This window comes from Cynocephalus volans, chromosome 11 (assembly GCF_027409185.1).
Source record: "Cynocephalus volans isolate mCynVol1 chromosome 11, mCynVol1.pri, whole genome shotgun sequence".
Taxonomy (NCBI): Eukaryota; Metazoa; Chordata; class Mammalia; order Dermoptera; family Cynocephalidae; genus Cynocephalus; species Cynocephalus volans.
This window is the reverse complement of record NC_084470.1, coordinates 17,014,740-17,033,180: the sequence shown is the minus strand read 5'-3', so window position 1 is coordinate 17,033,180 and position 18,441 is coordinate 17,014,740. Positions and strand designations below refer to the sequence as shown.

The 18,441-nt window shown below is 36.0% G+C and overlaps 2 protein-coding genes across 2 annotated transcripts in view; both read left to right on the top strand.

Moving 5' to 3' along the window:
* PLS1 (plastin 1) overlaps positions 1-8,983 on the top strand; it is a 46,203-nt gene extending 37,220 nt beyond the window's left edge. Inside the window, exons 12-15 of the mRNA XM_063114620.1 lie at positions 1,890-2,023; positions 2,471-2,594; positions 8,435-8,559; positions 8,806-8,983. Coding sequence (XP_062970690.1) covers positions 1,890-2,023; positions 2,471-2,594; positions 8,435-8,559; positions 8,806-8,941 — 519 coding nt within the window. The 3' untranslated portion in view covers positions 8,942-8,983. The remainder of the gene's footprint in view (positions 1-1,889; positions 2,024-2,470; positions 2,595-8,434; positions 8,560-8,805) is intronic.
* Positions 8,984-13,343: 4,360 nt separating this feature from the next.
* TRPC1 (transient receptor potential cation channel subfamily C member 1) overlaps positions 13,344-18,441 on the top strand; it is a 99,617-nt gene continuing 94,519 nt past the window's right edge. Inside the window, exon 1 of the mRNA XM_063113885.1 lies at positions 13,344-13,759. Within this exon, the coding sequence (XP_062969955.1) occupies positions 13,588-13,759 (172 nt within the window). The 5' untranslated portion in view covers positions 13,344-13,587. The remainder of the gene's footprint in view (positions 13,760-18,441) is intronic.

Here is an 18,441-nt window from a genome sequence, read left to right as displayed (position 1 = left end):
CTGTATTCTCATTATTTTAAAACTGTCTTTAGTTGAATATGGAAATATAACCATATTCCTGGATAGAAACAATAAATATTATAAATATATTAATTTTCCCCAAATTAACTTCCAGGTGGAAAATAATTCCAGTTAGAATACTAAAAAGTCTCTTTGCATGCATGGGGACTGGGGCATAATATGTGTGTGTTGGGGATGGGACTTACAAAGAGATTCTAAAGTTCCATTGGAAGAAGAAACAGGCCTGGATAGTCAAGAACATTTTCCAAGGATGTTGAGGGAGTTGTTAGAAAAAAATACAAAAATTTATGGGTACAGTAATTGAAATAGTTCTTAGTAATTGAAATAGCTTTAATACGGACATAAGTGGAATGGAATAAGATAGTCCAGAAACTTATTCTAAAGTATAAGAACTTAATATATGAGAAAGTGGTTGCTAAATTCCGTAGGGAAAGGAAGGATCATCCAAAAAATGATGCCAGAAAAACTGGTTAACTGGTTAGGAAAAAAGTGATCTTCACCATACCTTATCCACCAAAGTAAATACCAATTGGATTAAAGCTATAAAGAGTTAAAATGTTAAATGTAATAAAATTTTGAACAATTTTTTCTTCAAAAAGAAAAGAAGTTTTATGCAAAAAAGAATTTTTAATGCAAAAACAAATATCACCAAAAGAAAACAAACTAAATTTGAAAACATATTTGCAACAAATATGACAAATGGTTATTCTTAATATATAAATAGCTCATACAAATTAATTACTGAAACTCAGTTGCTATTACTGAAATAGGAATATCAAAATGAGAGAGCAACATAAGTGAACAATTCACAGCAAAAGAAATAATGATGGATAATACACACAGGAAAAGCTTTTCACCCACAGTAAAGAAACCTAACTTAAAACAATTGAACTTCATACAGTGTTAGTGAAAGTGTTCATTTGTATAATCTTTCTAGAATCAGTTTGGTAATACATTTAATAATCTTCAGGAAATCCTTTGACCTAATAATCTATCCTAATGAAAATCAGAAATTCATACAAGAAGTTGTATGCCAAAATGCTAATCATAGCAATGTTTATAGAGTGAAAAAGAAAACCTAGTTGTTCAATAAAGGGTTAATAAATTGATACACTCATAAGATGAAGTAAAATGTACCAATAAAAATAGTGTCTTAGTGTTTTAGTAATAGTGACATGGAAATGAGCAAGATACAATATTGCATATGTACATGATACGAATCTAATTTGTTTAAAACATACACATAGAGACATGCATTCAAAATGGACTTCTAATTTCCCTCCACATCTCTAGAATGAACATGTATTTAGAGACTTTGTAATTTAAAAAAGCTTTTTAAAAAGGCTTTAAAAAATATATTAAAAGTGTTTAAATGGGTGCTATAGTTATAAGAACTTTATATTCACATTTTTCAGCATTTCTAGTGGTTGGACTGTCTACATTTTTAATTTCATTTGATTTGTCTAAACAGTAATTCCTTTCATGGAATTAATTTTAAATCTAGAGAAAATATTTATTTTTTATAATAATGGAGTGTAGGAAACCTAGGTTTTTTGTCACAGATTTGCCACTAATAAGTTGTGTAATCTTGGATAGTCAAGACTTTTAAGGTTGGAGGGGATCTTAAAACTTTCCAGCTAGTTGTTCCTCTATCTAGGTTAACCCCTCAGTGCTTTAATATCTTCAGCTATAAAATGAGAATAATTATTTCCTTGCTTTCACTGGATTACTATTATGAAATGAAATTTGGTCATATAAATTTAAGGTGTCATCATAATTATTTTTCAGATGACTGAACTAGGCTGGCATATACAAGAGATAAGTTTTTTAAAATCTGTTTTTATACCCAAACTTTTACTTATTTATAGATTGAAAACTGTAACTATGCAGTGGAACTTGGGAAGAATAAGGCCAAATTCTCCTTGGTTGGCATTGGTGGGCAGGACCTAAATGAAGGGAATTCAACACTTACTCTGGCGTTGGTATGGCAGCTGATGAGAAGGTGAATGACATCTTTATAGCAATACTGTCAGTTTCCTTCAAGTTGTTTGAACTAAACTTTTAGCTATTTTTGAAGAATAATGAACACAGTGAAATATATAATGTAAATATATTTATTTTAAAGGATTTACTGCTGATTATTTATTTCTGGTAAATTATATTTCATTTAAAAATGGGTCAGTCTCTAGAAACATAATCACTTTTATTAATGCCTCTTAAAAATGGACTTGTAAGTTGTTTTATAGTTTAAAAATACCATATAGTAGTTTTTATTTCTGATTAGTGAGCTTTATAACTTTGTAATGCAACCAAGTGCAAGTGTCAGACTAAAATTAGAAAAATTTATTAGAACTTAACTATTTCTTAAATATTTACCTAAATACTGATATGTTATATGAAAGCAAATTTCACCCCTTTCAGTCTCAAATATCTATCTTTTCTGTTGCAGGTATACATTGAATGTGTTATCAGATCTTGGAGAGGGTGAAAAAGTAAATGATGAAATTATTATTAAATGGGTCAATCAGACTCTTAAAAGTGCAAACAAAAAAACTTCTATTTCCAGCTTTAAGGTAATCAAGATTATTTAAAATTTTTTTGTAAGTTTAGGAAGGAATTTTTATTTGGAATTATATTGGTTAGTTTCAGAATTACATTTATGTTATATCTCAGAAACACAATTTACTAATTATTTGGCATGTGTAAACTAGAAATATTGAGTTTGAAATCTTTTATTTTTGATCAGTTGTCCTATTGAGTATAAAAGTAGGTTAATATTATCAGTCTCTGGTAATCTAATCTTAAAAAAGAAATAGAATAGAGCCAAAAAATCCAGTTGTCAAATGAAAAATAACAATAAAAAGCCATTGATTATATAGGACATATACTGTTTTGTGCTCCCTAGCAGCAGTCTCAGAATTGTATTGACACCATTTCCAAGGCATAACAGAGCCAGCCAAACCGATTCAAGTGGGAATTGAGAAAACTGGTAGGAAAAAATATCTTGTCATATGGCTTCATAATGGCACTTAACACCCACTTCTGAGCATTTGTGGATGATTCATAAACCACTCAGTGTGATCTGCACATACATACCCACTAATTTTCATGCATTTCCATTGTGTTTTGCTTTTGCATGCAAGCTACAAATAAGCATGTCTGCTTGTACACATTTGTTTAGTGTTTGTGATTTTATGTGAAAAACCAGCAATCAATTTGTATTTTTTTAGTGAAATAATGTACAAACAAATGAAACACTAAGCTATTCTAAAAGATTTCTACCCATCTTTATTCCTCCTTTGCTTTTGTTCTATATAATTAACAACATTGTAGAGCAGAGGAAACATCAGAAATTGATAAATTCGATCTTCTCATCTTCACCAAAAACTGAGGCCCAAAGTGGGTTAAACAGGACAGCTGGATGTTGGCAGAGATATTGTCTGGGTCCTAGTTCAAGTGCTTTCTTTTTCTATCTTGGAAGAAACTAATGACACCAAGTTTTTGTTGTTGCTTATTTTTTTAAAAAGTAATTTTCAGTTCATTATTTGTCTCTATATGTTTTAGACATAAAACATAACTTAAAAACGTAAAACAGAAATGAGGGTGTATTATACAATTCTGTAATTGGCAGTTACTCTTTAAAATTGCTATACTGAAATTATATGTATTTGCACATTAATTTATTAAAAAAAATAAATACGATGAGAAAATATTTAGGAACAAATTAATATTTATTTAGCTCTTACTAGTAAGTAACTCTTCTAGGTAAAGAAAAAGATACAAAGTATAAGACATTAATTTGGCTCTCAGAGCGTTCACCATTTATTTGAAAGACAAAACTTGCATAACTGAAAAGGTAACAGTACCATAGAGTAAATGATAAAATCCAAGTAAGTAATACAACTAATATTATCATATTAGTTGAATTAGTGAATAGTGAATGGAGAAAGTCGGATTTGATTTGAACATCATAGATGGAAGTGGGATTTGAATTGGTGGAGAAAAAGAGGGAGATAGATAATGAGCTACAAGGGTCCATCTTGAATAAAGGCAAGTCTGAGAAGGTTAGGAGAAACAGTTTGACTAGAGGATGGTTCCTAAGGGATGTAGTGCAAGATACAGACTAGTTCAAAATTGTGGAGGAATTTGGTCTAAATAAGGACTACTGAGTAAAGGAAGAAATGTAAGAAAGGCCATTGTTTTAGGAAGACTGATCTGAAGGTGGTGAGCAGGATGTGTTGGAGAGAGAATGGTATAAATGCAAGGATAGTGCAAAAGAATTCAAGGCAGTACTCAAGATGTGAAGTGATAAGGGTATGTATGGGGTTGGGGTTGGGCACCAGAAATGGTAGGAATGGATAGCTGTGAGCTATTGCAAAAGAACAGCTAAGATTTGGTTTCTTGATTTAGGAGAGCAGAGGAGAGAGAGAGGAGAGTTGAAACTCTTGATGTTTTGGGCCTGGGTAATTGGAAAACAGATGTAACAGTAACAGAAATGCGGATGTCCTGAGGTGCAGCTGCTTTCTAGAAAACTGATGAATTCTGTTTTAAGCTTGTTGACTCTGAGGTAATTTTCAGGAAATGGGGAGTTGGATGAAAGGAGCCATTAGAACTGGTAATACAGTGTTGGTGATCAGTTGAATAAAATAGGTAGCCGAAAAGTGGGAGTATACAAACGTTTTAAGGGAGAGCACTCACAGAACAGCAGACCTGAGAGTATGGTTTTACTTAGAACTGATGAGGCAGAAACATATTGCAAAAGTGCTTGGCATTTATGGGTACTTGATAATAAAATCTTTAAAGAGAATGCAAATGGTTAAGAAATGTGGCAGTGAATGGTAAAAAAAAAAAAAAAAAAAAAAAAATTGAGGTGGGGGAGGTGTTTTCTGACCATAGAAAGAATTATGTTTGAAGGCCATAATAAGTGATACTAGTAAGAACATTCTAGTCATAATCAAAGCAGTGCTACAACTAGACAAATTAAAACTAGACAAATAGAAAAGACAAATTTACCCGTTTTACTTCCAAAGTAATTTTCCCTCAGCAAGATAATAGGGAGGTGATATACCAGCAAATAACAATAATCATAATTACCATCTTTTCTGTCCTGTGTGTCACTGTGCTAAGTATTTTAAACGTCATTGTTTCTTTTAATTCTCAAAATAACTGAGCAAAAAGGTGAGCTTTAGAGAAGTTAAATAACTTGCCTACCATCATACAACTTTTAAGCAGAACACCTGGGCTTCACATCAAAGTTCATCTGAGGTTGAAAGCAAGTTTTGGAGTTGTATGGCCTTGAGTTTGATTCTTAGCTCAGCCACTTAGCTGTGTGACATTTTGTTCATTAATTTTGTAAATGTTCAAAGTGTACCCTGTGTCAGGTGCCTTGCTAGTCCCTGTTCAGGGAAGGAAGCAAATAAGAAAATAGCAATCAGAGTATGGGGTGTCAGCTATACTTTATCAGTCGGCTAAGGGGGAGTATGGGAGCACAGGAGAAGGCATCTGTTTTACAGAAACCTTAGCAGTTTACACTAACAGCTGGGCTACATCAATTGATGAATAAAACAGAACTTACTTCTGGCTCATCATTTAGTATCTGTATGACCCTGGGCAAGTTATTAATTTCTCTCTACTTTAGTTTCCCTGTATCTAAAATGGGGATATTAATAATACCTATTTTCTAGGGTTGTTGTCAGACTAAATAAGTTAACAAATGCAAAGAGCATAACAGTACCTGGTACATATTAAGGGTTTAATAAATAGGGCTTTCTACACTATTGGCACTGCCCATATATAATGGCATCATATGTGGAAGGGTTCCTGTTGAGCCTTTTAGGGAACTCTGGTGAACATATCACTGCTTTCCACTTTCATTTTAAAAAAATGACAGGAAGAACAATGGGATGGAATGTTCTAATAGTAGTATGTATCAAATCAAGAGAAAGAGATGATACAATTCACTATCTTAAAAATCAAGCTAAGGTTCAGTCTAATACTCTTTAAGATTCTCGAAATTCTTGTTGCTTAAGTAATTTTTTTATGACTAAGGAAAGTAAAAGGAAAAATGATTGAAATGTATTTACATACTAAACTAAGGGTTTTCACTATAACCCCTACCCCTTTGCAAATGTAAAATATCTTTCACTGATAATGTATAAATCAGAGGAGTTGGAAGATAGGCCTGTTTGCTTTGCAACAAGAAGATAAGGGATTTGATATAATCTTTAGAAACTTAAAATTTTTCATTCAACTCAGTCATAAGGAAATAGGTAGAAAAATCCTTGTTTCTTAAAATCTAAATGAAGAAATATTTAAAATACCACAAATATGCAGATAAGTAATCAAAATATATCACAGTGAAACAATTCACTTGTCTCTTTTTGAATCATTGTAGAAATATATGAAAAGGCCACAGAAATTTAAAATTTATTCTAGAATGACATAAATATTTATATTTAGAAAGTATAATGATGTACTTTAGAGTCATCTGGAAAGCTTATTAAAAATGTAGATTCCCAGCCTTATTAATTTCAAAGTAAGACTAAGTTTGCACTTCTAAAAAGCACCGAAGGTGATTTTCATGTAGGTGGTCTGCAGACTGTACATTGAGAAAACACAGGTATGAGGATTTTTCAGAAATAGGTAAGAGGCAAAAAACCCAGATCCAGATTACCATCATCATAGACTTAAGGGCCCTAACTCTTTTTACCCTCTATCTCTGTCCCCTCTAAAGATCTGTGTCATAAAATGAACATTCCTGATCATGAAGAATGTTTTTCTAAAATTAATAAATGAAGTGGCTCATAGATTCATGGTCCAAAAAAGCAGCCTGTTACTCTTCTTCACGTGGCTTCAAATTATTTAATCAGACATTTATTAACCCACACTTGGCTAGGAACTGTACTAGACGGTTTCACCTATATTAATATTTCTGAGAATCCTGTGACATTCCCATTTTGGAGATTAGGAAAGGTTGCTTTTAGCTTCAAGTAACAGAAACCCAATTTAAAGTGATTAAAACCAAAAGGAAAGGTACTGACTATAATAACCGAAATCCCGAGGTAGGGTAGTCTTCAGGATTGTTTGAGGCAATACCATTTAATGTGCCAACTTCACCCTAAAGCTGGTTCTCCTCTTGGTCACAGGATAACTGCTGTTGTGGCACAGGTTTCATCCTCTCATTCAGGAGGGGGGGAGCTGCTGGCTTTCCAGACTAATTAAATTAGGCTCAAATTAAATTGCTGTGGTAATAGGATTACTCTTTTTGGCTTAGACCAGTGTTTTTCAACCTTTTTTTTCATTATTATCCCAAGAAGTCTTTTAAAACTTTTTTCCCTATAATCTTTCCTCTCCCGTGAAGTTTTAATGCAGAAATATACTGTGTATCTGTTTATGCACTTTATGCTTTACACATAGAAAAAATAAGTTTGGCACCCTGCCCCAATTGAGAATGCATGGCCTGAACTAATTCAGGTTCACTCCTGGAGCTATGGATGGGGTAGGCTTTCCCTGAAGCACAAGTCCATGTGAGGGAGGTATGGAGACAGAGCAAAAATATGGGTTCTGTGAGGATGGAGAAACTTGTGAGGAGTGAGTGGATTCTGAGTTAGCAGCAGTTGCCATTATTTGAGCTGAGAGAACAAATAATTTGTTCAAGTACTAGTAAGTGGTAAAATTAGTTCAGATGAGGATTTCTGACTTCAACTACAGTGCTCCATCCACTAGAATGTAGTTGTCTGTTTTCAGTTCACCCTGGAGGTAACTTCAAAATGGAGAGAATCTTGGGCGATAGGGTCACACTGTCATGGGTTCAAATACTGGTTCTGTACTTACTGGTTGTGTAAACAAGTCATTTGAGCTTTCTGGACATTATATTTTTCATCTTTAAAAGAGGGATTATAATTCCTTTATTACCAGGATGTTAGGACTTAAAAAAGAGTATTAAATAAACTAAAACATGTAAAGCAACAAGAACAATGCCTTTGCAAATGATAGTTACTTTTCACTATTTCATTTTTCTTTCTGAAAAATAGTAAGTGAAAGCTTAGGAATGTACGGTCTAAGAAACCTAATATTACTAGAATTGGTAAAATTATTAATTTAAAATTCATCTCCCATTCCCTTTCAAAAGTGGCTTATTTTTTACAGAATGGCTACTATAGTTAGCATACTTACGAACTTTCATGTCCACAAACCTTATTCAGGTATGGTGACAAATCTCTACACTACAATTTGTATAAAGATTGAAGGAAAAGCATATTTTAAATGGTTTCTTATGTGTGCTGGTTGCAGAAAAGCTGAATGTTAAGTACAAAGCAAATTTATAAATTGCTTTCAGTTATATGACTATGACCAGCAGAGTCTGAAAATTAAAGGTAATATGTTTATGAATGTTCATCTATTTGTTTTCTAGGATAAATCTATTAGCACTAGTTTACCTGTTCTAGATTTGATAGATGCTATTGCACCAAATGCCATTCGTCAAGAAATGATCAAGAGAGAAGACTTGTCTGATGAGGACAAGATGAACAATGCTAAGTAAGCTTTTATGGTTTATATTGGAAATAGCGGCCCTTTAATTCTCTAAAAATCATTACAGGAAAGATTACCAGGTCCTTAAAAATAACATTTTAAGTACAATTTGTATGGGGAATGGGATTTAAGACTCACAAACTTAACTTTTTTGCAAAGTTAATCTTATCAAAATTCATACTTTTATTAAGATATATCAAGTGAAAACACAGTAGATAACAAATACCAAGATATTTTTCTTGTCTTTTCAAGATATGCCATTTCAGTTGCTCGAAAGATTGGTGCCCGGATATATGCGTTACCTGATGACCTCGTAGAAGTGAAACCAAAGATGGTTATGACGGTGTTTGCATGCTTAATGGGAAAAGGACTTAACAGAATAAAATAATGAAACAGTTAATATGATTTTCTGCCACATTAACATGTTGAATGTCTCATAGTTTACAGAATTCTGAAATGTAGTGGGTTTAAAACCAGAGATTATTTGAATGCTCAAAATACTTATATACTCATTATTGAATTCAGTATCCTGTTCATACTAGTTAGAATTTGTCAACAAAGCTTTTTAGGTAACACAATTAACTTACCAATCAATACTGATAATAGGAATATGTTCATTGTCAAGCTGATTATTTCATGATTAAATTATTTGTTTCCTGAAAGTCTTATTAAAACAAGACTCATTCATTCTTTGATCAATACAAAATTTTTGCAGGTTCTGCTGTGAAATGTGTTTTGATTGTTTTGTTATTTAATTTTGATCACAAATGTATTCAAAATCATAATGCAGGTTAATCCTTTTATTTTCTTCCTCCAACTACATAAAGTGGTCTAAAACTTTAATTTTTCTGTAAATTTCTATATTGTCTAAAATTTTAAAATGACAAGTATTGCTCATTAACATTAAACTTTTTTTTATATATGAAAACTAATTCTTGAATAAACCTCAAAGTTTACACTTGTATAAGTAGCAGGAGCTTTTTAACTCAAAACTTAATTTTAACTGCTTTGACACTTTACGTATTCTACTTTGGTAACATAGCTTTAACTAGGACATGAAGTATATATATGTTGATGGGATGTTATTAGGGAAATGTGTATAGCAATATATTTTGCACCTGAATTTCCCAGGTTTTCTGAAATGGTATGTATAATTGGTCAGTCAGCCAACCATTAAGTATTTATTTTGCCCCCACAATGTATGTAATGCTTTTCAGTTTGAGGGTAGCTCATACATGAAGATTTCTTTTACAAATATTCATTTTGAATGTGCATACATTTTTCAACTGACTTCTTCCTAATACTTTACGTAAACATTGGCTAGAACATCCCAAGATATGTTGACACTATCCTGTTAGCTTCATATTACACTTGCTAGTTTAGGTCTCTACTAAATCCTTATATATTTATAATAAGCCCATTGACTATCTTTAGTGGCAAGTAACATAAAGCTAATATTCAAAAGAGTATTTTCACTTTTTTTTTTTTTCACAGCCTCCTACAAATTGGCAATGTTTGGTTAATGCTTGTGTTACTTGGGAATAGGTAAAGCTTGAGACCTATTGTTTTCTTAATTTTTAGCAGTAGACTAATTTTTCTGCTAACAATTGAATCCAGAAATCTATTTCCTCCATATTCCACTGTTAGTGCCAGTAAGCAATAACGCTGTGCAACAAAAATGCTGTCACTTTATCTCTGTGAATGAGTAGTCTAAATCCCCCTTCTACCATTGATTAAAACATACATGTTGGTAAGAGTGAGACTGCCCATGTGTTTAGAATAGAATTTTTTTTTAATGAAATGATCAACACGTGGAATTCTGAAATATATTCTTCTACAAAAGAGATTTCTTTCCCTTTTATATTTTGAAGATTGTTTTCTTGTATGAAGATTGATATGTTCTTGCTTTTATGAGATTATTTAAATCGTTTCCCCCTTTGATTTTTTTCACCATTATATTTACTAAGTTATCTGACACGAAATTTGGCACTTTAGTGTGTTCTTTTTCTCACAAAGTATGTTTAATAAAAATCCCGTGTATGTACAAGTGTGTCAGTATCTATTTCATTTAAAGAATGTACAGCTTTGAAAATTAGTCTAGCATAAGCTTATTTTTCAGAAAAGAGAATAATTCTTAAATGAATTAGTAAGACATAATTGTGTTAGATCATTTCTTTGGGGGTGAAGTTACTTCTTTTGTTCTTTATTATGAACAATTTTATTAAAGACCATCTGCATGATTACTACAAATTTAGTTTGTGTTGAAATAATTCGAGTGAATTAATCATTAACATAACTTTATTGTCTATTACGATCCAGGTACTGCTCTAGACACTGGGGATTCAGCTGAGAAAAATATAGACAAAATCTCCTGATCTCATGTATCTTATACTCTAGCAGAGAAAGACAATAAATAGAAAATTTAGATAGTGATAATGTGGAAGACATAAGACAGGGTAATGTGTTAGAGACTGACATGGGAAGTGGGGTGGAGATTATTTTAATTTGAGTGGTAGGGAAGGTCTCTCTAAAGATGCTATGAGTATTCACCAGAGAGAATAAATGCAAAGTCCCTGAGGCAGGAAAAGTCTTGCAGGTATTATAGAAAATAAACAGGCAAATGTGGCCTGAGAGATGTGAGGAGAGGTAGAGTCTGGAGATGTAGATAGGGTCTATCCTACTTGTATGACTGAATCTAAATCTGGTTTTCTTCCCTGACCGGACTTGTGACTGCTCTACTCTTTTGTACGTGTGGTTTGGATGAGTTGCTTTGAGTGATGTGCTATTTCTGAATCTTGTATGCCACTGTTCATCATAACTCTACCACTGGTTTTCATATCATTGGTCTCCATATCACATATGCAGAATTAAATGATATAAAGGTGATGTTAAAATACCCCAATTTATGCTAAAGAGTGTACCAGAGAGGCAAGAGAGAATATTCTGCATACGAGACGATCCAAGAAGACTTCAGAAGAAGAGGGTGCAGTTGCAACAGTGGCTTACTTTGAAGTAGAAGCATTCTAATACTTTGGATCCTAATACTTTGGAATGCCTCCTAGGATTATCTACTAAAGTAGGTTGGAATTTCCCTGAATCTTATAAATTAATCCAGCCCCTGTGAGAGTCCTCTGGATAAAAAAAATCATCTAAACCCAGAAACTTGAAAAAGCTTCATATTAAAGTGATGCCCTATCTATATCTACATATCTATATATGTATCTATATATATAGCTATAGTTCAGAACTATCTGAATTTTTACCCTCAAACACTGGAAATTTTGGGCCGGTCAGGGTTAAAGTTGTTATGCTATTGACCAAAATTTTTGCTGAACTACAAAGAGTGTGTAAACACATACGCATAAACAAATACAAATATGTACCACTGTGTTTGCTGGCCACCAATTTACAATGAGCAGTTTTGACATTCCACCAAATACAGACTTGGAACTATATTAAACATTACAGAATTGGAGAGATTTATGATCTAGAGACAAGACAGAAAAATCCTAAAATGATTCAATCGATTATCGACTATTTCGAAGTAAACATGAAAATATTTGGAAGGGTGGGCAATGTTAGTGTCTGCTAAGGCTTCTTAGAGAAGATCTAAAGAGGACTTGGGATGATTAAGTCATATTTAGGAAATTTGGGCGTAAAAGTGTTGGCAGGACACAGATGGTACAAATCAACCTGAACGTGATGGGAAGTATTCCCCTGAAATAAGATACTCAAGTAAATTTACGTATTGCCTTAAAAACCTAAAGCCTTAAAGGCTTAAAATTTAGATTTTTCTATCGACTGTAGGATGCAATAGGAATTAGTCAAAAGAGGTCATTTCGTACCACCCCCCCATCTTTTAAGAGTGGAAGACAACAATATTCTATAATGGTTAATCTGCTTTAAAGTTTGATTAAAAAGTTATTCAACTTGAGCTTCAGTCGGCTGTTGCCTAAGTAACATCCATTTTTTAAAAGTCCGATTTGTAAGTGTGACTATAAACGACTAGAAGGACTCTGATGGAAGTGCAGGACCTAAAATGTGCTTATCCTGTGGTTACAAGTCAGTACCTTTGAATAACATCAGGAACGTGGTGCCAACTTCAGGTCACAAACGAGCTGTTACAAAACAGAGGGCCTTTAGAACGAGGGGAGCTAGTCCAATAGAAGTGCACACAAACCCTCAAATCCGGCGGCGCTTTAGGCAGAGCGCACCGAACAGGAAATACTTAAGACAATTCCACGAGGGGTTCGACTACATCTTAAGTCGTCAGGCGCTCAATTAGCAGCCCGCTGTGTGAGACGTCGGGGAAATTACCTCAAAGCGGCAACCTGGGTGTGGAGGAGCACTGGGGCCCGTCGCTTCACTTTCTCCTCAGCCACGCGCAACCTCCGAGCCACCGCCCGCTCGAGAGGGGCAGAGAGCTGTGCGTCCCTCGAGCCCGCCCCCGCCGCAGGCCCCGCCCCGCCGCAGGCCCCTCCCCGCCGCAGGCCCCGCCCACCAGAGCCCGCCCCCGCGTCGTCGCTACCGCGGAGCAGAGGATGACGTGAGAAGTGTCGCGAACATCTACGGTCGCTGCTGGGCCGGCGTTCTCACAGCCCTGGAGCCCGACGTGCGCAGAAGCCTCTCTCGGAGCTCCTCACCTACGGATCTCTCGTCCTCCTCCCGGGTCGGGCCGCCCCTCGCGCGGCCCCTGTGGCTCCTGGCACGGCCCCGCGCTCCGCTGCCGCCCTGGCGCGCGCCACTCTGTCGTCTCCGGACGGGCGCGGACCGGCTCGGCCCGGGCGCCGCCGGCTGGGGAGAGGGCGCTGGCCCCGGGGCCGCGCATGCGCCGCCACCAACCTGGGGCTGTCCGTGGAGGGCGAGTACTGGCTGCGAGGGGAGGCGACGCCCTTCGGGGCGAACGGGCCGCGCGCAGAGGGGGCCGTGGGGACGACCCATCCCTTTTCCAACCCTGGGGCTGGGCTGGGGTCGGGGCCGGGGCCGGTGGGGGCCCCGCCCCCGTCTCCTGGCCTGCCCCCTTCATGGGCCGCGATGATGGCGGCCCTGTACCCGACCACGGACCTCACGGGCGCCGCCTCCTCCTCATTGCCTTCCTCCCCCTCCTCTTCGTCGCCAAACGAGTTGATGGCGCTGAAGGATGTGCGGGAGGTGAAGGAGGAGAACACGCTGAATGAGAAGCTTTTCTTGCTGGCGTGCGACAAGGGTGAGAGCTAGGCCCCTTTCTCCGCCTCCACGCCCCCGCCCTCCACACCCTCCGTCCTCTCCCCGTCTCTCCTTCCTGGGGCCATTCCCTCTGGTTCGGGCACCCAGCGTCGTTCCGGCGCCGCTTCTGCCTGTGAGTGTGGAGCCGGCGGACGGGGGGAGCTCTGGCCCTGGCCTCCCTTGGTGGGGTCCGGGGTTTCGATAGCGTGGTGGAGCCCGGACCCCAGAGTGTTAGCCCCACCCCTGCTAGCGACCACGTGAATGACCGGGTTCACCCCTCCGGGTTCCGTTCTTTCCTTCTGGGAGCCCAGAGGCTAGTTTCATACCTTCCTGTCTGAAAATTCCGAGACCTTGCCTTAAGATTCCTCTTACTTATGGGCTGTCACCTGGTTTTTGTTTTAAAAAGAACCGAACAACCTTATTTCTATTGTTTAGCTTCAGCTGCCCAGTGCCTTGGCCAGTGACCGTTAAATGAAATTAAGTATATGAATATCTTAGAATGGAGAGACATGAAATAGCGACAATACTGGAGAAATTCTGCCTTAGTTCCCAAAACTTTCTCCAAGCTTAGCTAATACCTTTGTTCGTGCTTTTTATTGGAAAGAAAGGTTATTGCTCCAGAGGCTTCTTTGGAAGATGAAGGTAGTGAAAAATAATTACAGGGCGAAAATAAGTGAACTATATTTAGTGTGTTTTCTTTTTCTTTTTTTTTGAATCTAGAAATTGATCATTTTTATGGCCATATTAAAGTCTTTTCAGATGAGCATGCTTTTGAGTGACGCATGTTAATAAAAGGAATAGGAAATTGATTGCTTTTATTTCCTACACGAAAAAAGGTACTGAAATTTTCTTATTTATACATTTGTTCGGCTTCCTGTACAATGACCATCCTCATTTAAGAAAGCTGTTAGAACCTACAAACTTCCAAAACATAAACCCAAAGGGCAACTTACACTGTGGAAAGATTAACTACCGAGGATTTTTTTGTCTGTAAGTGTGTCTGTTTTTAAATAAATGACAACCTTCCTAACCTCTCTTACTGCTTTTGAAATAGAATTTTATTTTCACAACTTTTTGAACACATTGACATATAAACAAAGTCCAAGTATGTTTATGTTCTTAGGTAACAGTATTAAATAATATTATGAAGCATTTGTTAAAATCCACCATGGACACAACTTCGAGTAGTCTTGGAAATGTGAAGAAACATAGAATGTATGTCTATAATGTCACAAAAATTATGGTCTATGGATTATGTAAAATTATTTAATATTGCTGGAGTGGGCTTGCCTGAGTTCTCTTCCATCAAAAATTCTCGAGAGGGGAAGGGAAAGGATTGTGTTGTACTAGAATGAATAAGTGGCTGCTCCATCTAGCCCAGCTCACTGTGCTATGGTTATTTTAAAGCAAACAGGAAATATGTTAAGAAAGGGAATTTGGTGTTCCTGTCAAACTGAGGACAGGGAAATCTCACAATGGAATATAGCTGGAGTAAGTACTTGAATGCTATATATATTTAGGATTATTGCATGACATATCTCAAAAGATATTTTTAATTTATGACAGTTTCATAGCCTATCCAGTAGTATCAGTCGAAACAGCTTTGTATTCTTTGTCGGTTTCCCATTTTACAACATCATTAAGATCCTTCGAGAGGTTTGGCTTTTGGGTGTGGGCTGGAAACAAAATAGGCATGCTTTTTCATGCTACATAAATAAAATTTTTTTAAAAATTTGTGAGATAAAAGAGGTATTTTCTATGTTTCAGGTTTGTTGAAACAAGTTCTTGGGTTAGATTTGGAAAAATGGCATATTTCATATACATTCACATTAAAAAATTTCTTGGAGTTGTAAGGGTATATATTTTTTTATTTACATGTTTGTATTCACTAATATCGTTAAACCTTTTTTAGTGTTACTCAAACCAAATCTAAAAGTGGAGTTTCCTGAAGTAACTATAGCTCCCACTATAACATTGGAACCTTCATCAGACCAAAATGGCAAACATTTACTAAAACAGCTATTGGATTAGAGTGCACATGCTTTTCATAGACAATTTTATTTAATCTTCACAACCCCACGAGCTATCCTTATTTTACAGATGAGGAAAATGAAGCTTAGCAAGATTTTAAAATTAATTTGCCCAAAGTTACATTGGCTAGGAAGTCTTAAAACTGGATCTCTTTAGCCTGCACTCTTAACCACTATGTTATATTGAATGGTTGTAGTTAAATGAATGAAAATCATTTGTGTCAGAAAAGACAGATCCACATTTGGACTTACTAGTTGGAAATTAAACTTGCTTTCTATGGATATTTTGTAAACCTTGATTTCTGTGTATTACATTTATACAATAAAAGTAAAAAGCAAGCATATTACTTTAGTAGCACCAGAACAAATCAACTCTAGAACATCTGTGATGTTTCAGAACATCTCATCCTTTTCATTTAGCTGTCTTACTTTACATGTGCAAAATGTTCATAACATATTCCACTTAGGGAGAATTTAGGAATTCCTAAAGCAAAAATTGTGGAGATGACCATGTTAGTGGATGGATGGCCTTTTGGAGATTAAGGAGTAAACAAAAAAAAGTAGGAAAGAAAAGAAAAATCACTCTAGAGTTTGTAGTAGCTGGCTTTTATGTAAATTAGTTCAATAGCTCTAGTCAACTGGTAATCTAGGTAGTGGCCTTGCAGTAGTGGCTGTTATTGATCTTCAGAGTGGGTTAGGATCATCTTAAAGGGAACACAGGGTCCTTTCTTTGTATAACATTTAGAAGAAAAAATTAAATGAAGGTTCCTGTGACAGTGATATAAAGTTAAGTCTGGGCCCCTCAAATGAAATTCTCAGAAAGTACACTTAAATTCTTTTTAGAGTTGGAACTCTATAATTCAGGGGTGAAGGTTAATTGAAACAAGAACTGACTTTAAATGTATTGTTTATGAAATATTAAATAGTGATTCTTACTGCCCATGTCTTTTTCCTCCCTCATTGAGAGTTACTGTGGTAGTGAGCCTCTTTTATTTGTGGGAGCCTATGGCATCCCTCAGAATAAATAAAGGATAAATAAGTTTATTTAGGAAGCACCTATAATTTATGTTAAGTTTCCTCTTTTAAAGTAACTGTTGAGTAAGATGATGGCTTTTAGTGTGTATGAGTATTCATGAAGATAGACCTGCATGAACCCTTAATTTGCTGATGATCAGTAATCAGTTGTGCAGAAAAATGAAGTATGAAAGGTTTCAGTCCCTACCAACTCTCCATGGAGAGCATTTTCAGGAAATTAGATTTGTAGCTGCGTCAGCAATCCCTTATTGAAATTTCAGCATGGGGTCAGGAGAGGAATAGAAGGGCAGAATTTTACCTTTATCCCTGGGCTCAGACTACTCCTAGTGTTCTGTGTCACCTTTGTGATATGATTTGCTGCAGAGTACGGATGGATGCCTTTGATGACTGAATTCCTACATAAGCTTTATGTAGAATGCTTTGGGCTAAAGATGCTTTTCAAATGTGCCACGCTTCTGGGAGAAGTAATATGAAGCTGCTGTTTTATAACACCTTACTTAATATATTTAATGGGACTTTTGTTTTATCTATTTGAGAAGAGATTTTTTTTTTTTTTTTTGCCTTTTTCGTGACCGGCACTCAGTGAGTGAGTGCACCGGCCATTCCTATATAGGATCCGAACCTGTGGTGGGAGCGTCGCTGCGCTCCCAGCGCCGCACTCTCCCGAGTGCGCCACCGCGTCGGCCCTTGAGAAGAGATTTTTAAGTGTGGTGTTGGAGAGGATGGCGGTGGGAAGAAAAATGCAGAATATTGGGTATTGCTGAGAAATTTAATGTTCATAAGGGGCACCTAATATAAAGAAATATATGTGCTGAAAGGGAAGAAAACTTTGTAGAAAGGATTGGTAAAGAGGGTATTGTAGGCCACATTCTATACAAACATTTCACAAATTGTCATTAGGCATAGCACTTAAGTACTTTGTGCAGGAAAGCTTTTCAAATCACCAAAGTTTTAGAATGTACCAGTTGAGAAATGCTATAGAGAATGGTTCAGAGTTATTTTTAACAAAAAATGACATATCACCAAATCTTGATGGATAATTTATCTATAACAGAATAATAATCATTGAGCATCTAGCTGCTTCACAATTCTGTAATACTGGCATTTCTTTGTAGTGACTCCACAGGTTTCTTTATATTATTTTTACTTTGCTGCTCTTTTCTGTAAGTCATCATCAAGATATGATTATCAAGTTCTTAATTGTTTTAAGCCACTGGAAAAGTACTTTATCAAGAAATTACTGACTATATTCCTATGTTTTAGGACTGTAATGAAGATGCTCTCTTGTGCTCTAGTGATGAGCAGTAATGAAAAAAAAAAAAGATTCATTTTTATTGTATAGGTATTGTTGCAACCTAAGAATAATTCCTCTTCTTTGATGCCAGTATTATAAATATCTTCATAGCTGTCCCATCATATTTAATGATACCGAGAAGCTTAAGATCTAGGATTAGTACTTTAATAGGTAATGAGAAGTTCAAAAGTTCTCACTAAGAGGTGATAAGTAGTGACTATTTTAAGAGCCCAAATGAATTATCAGGACTAAAAGAATTCCAGCACCTTATGAATATACAGTTGTCCCTCAGTATTCATGAGAGATTGGTTCCAGGACCCTTAG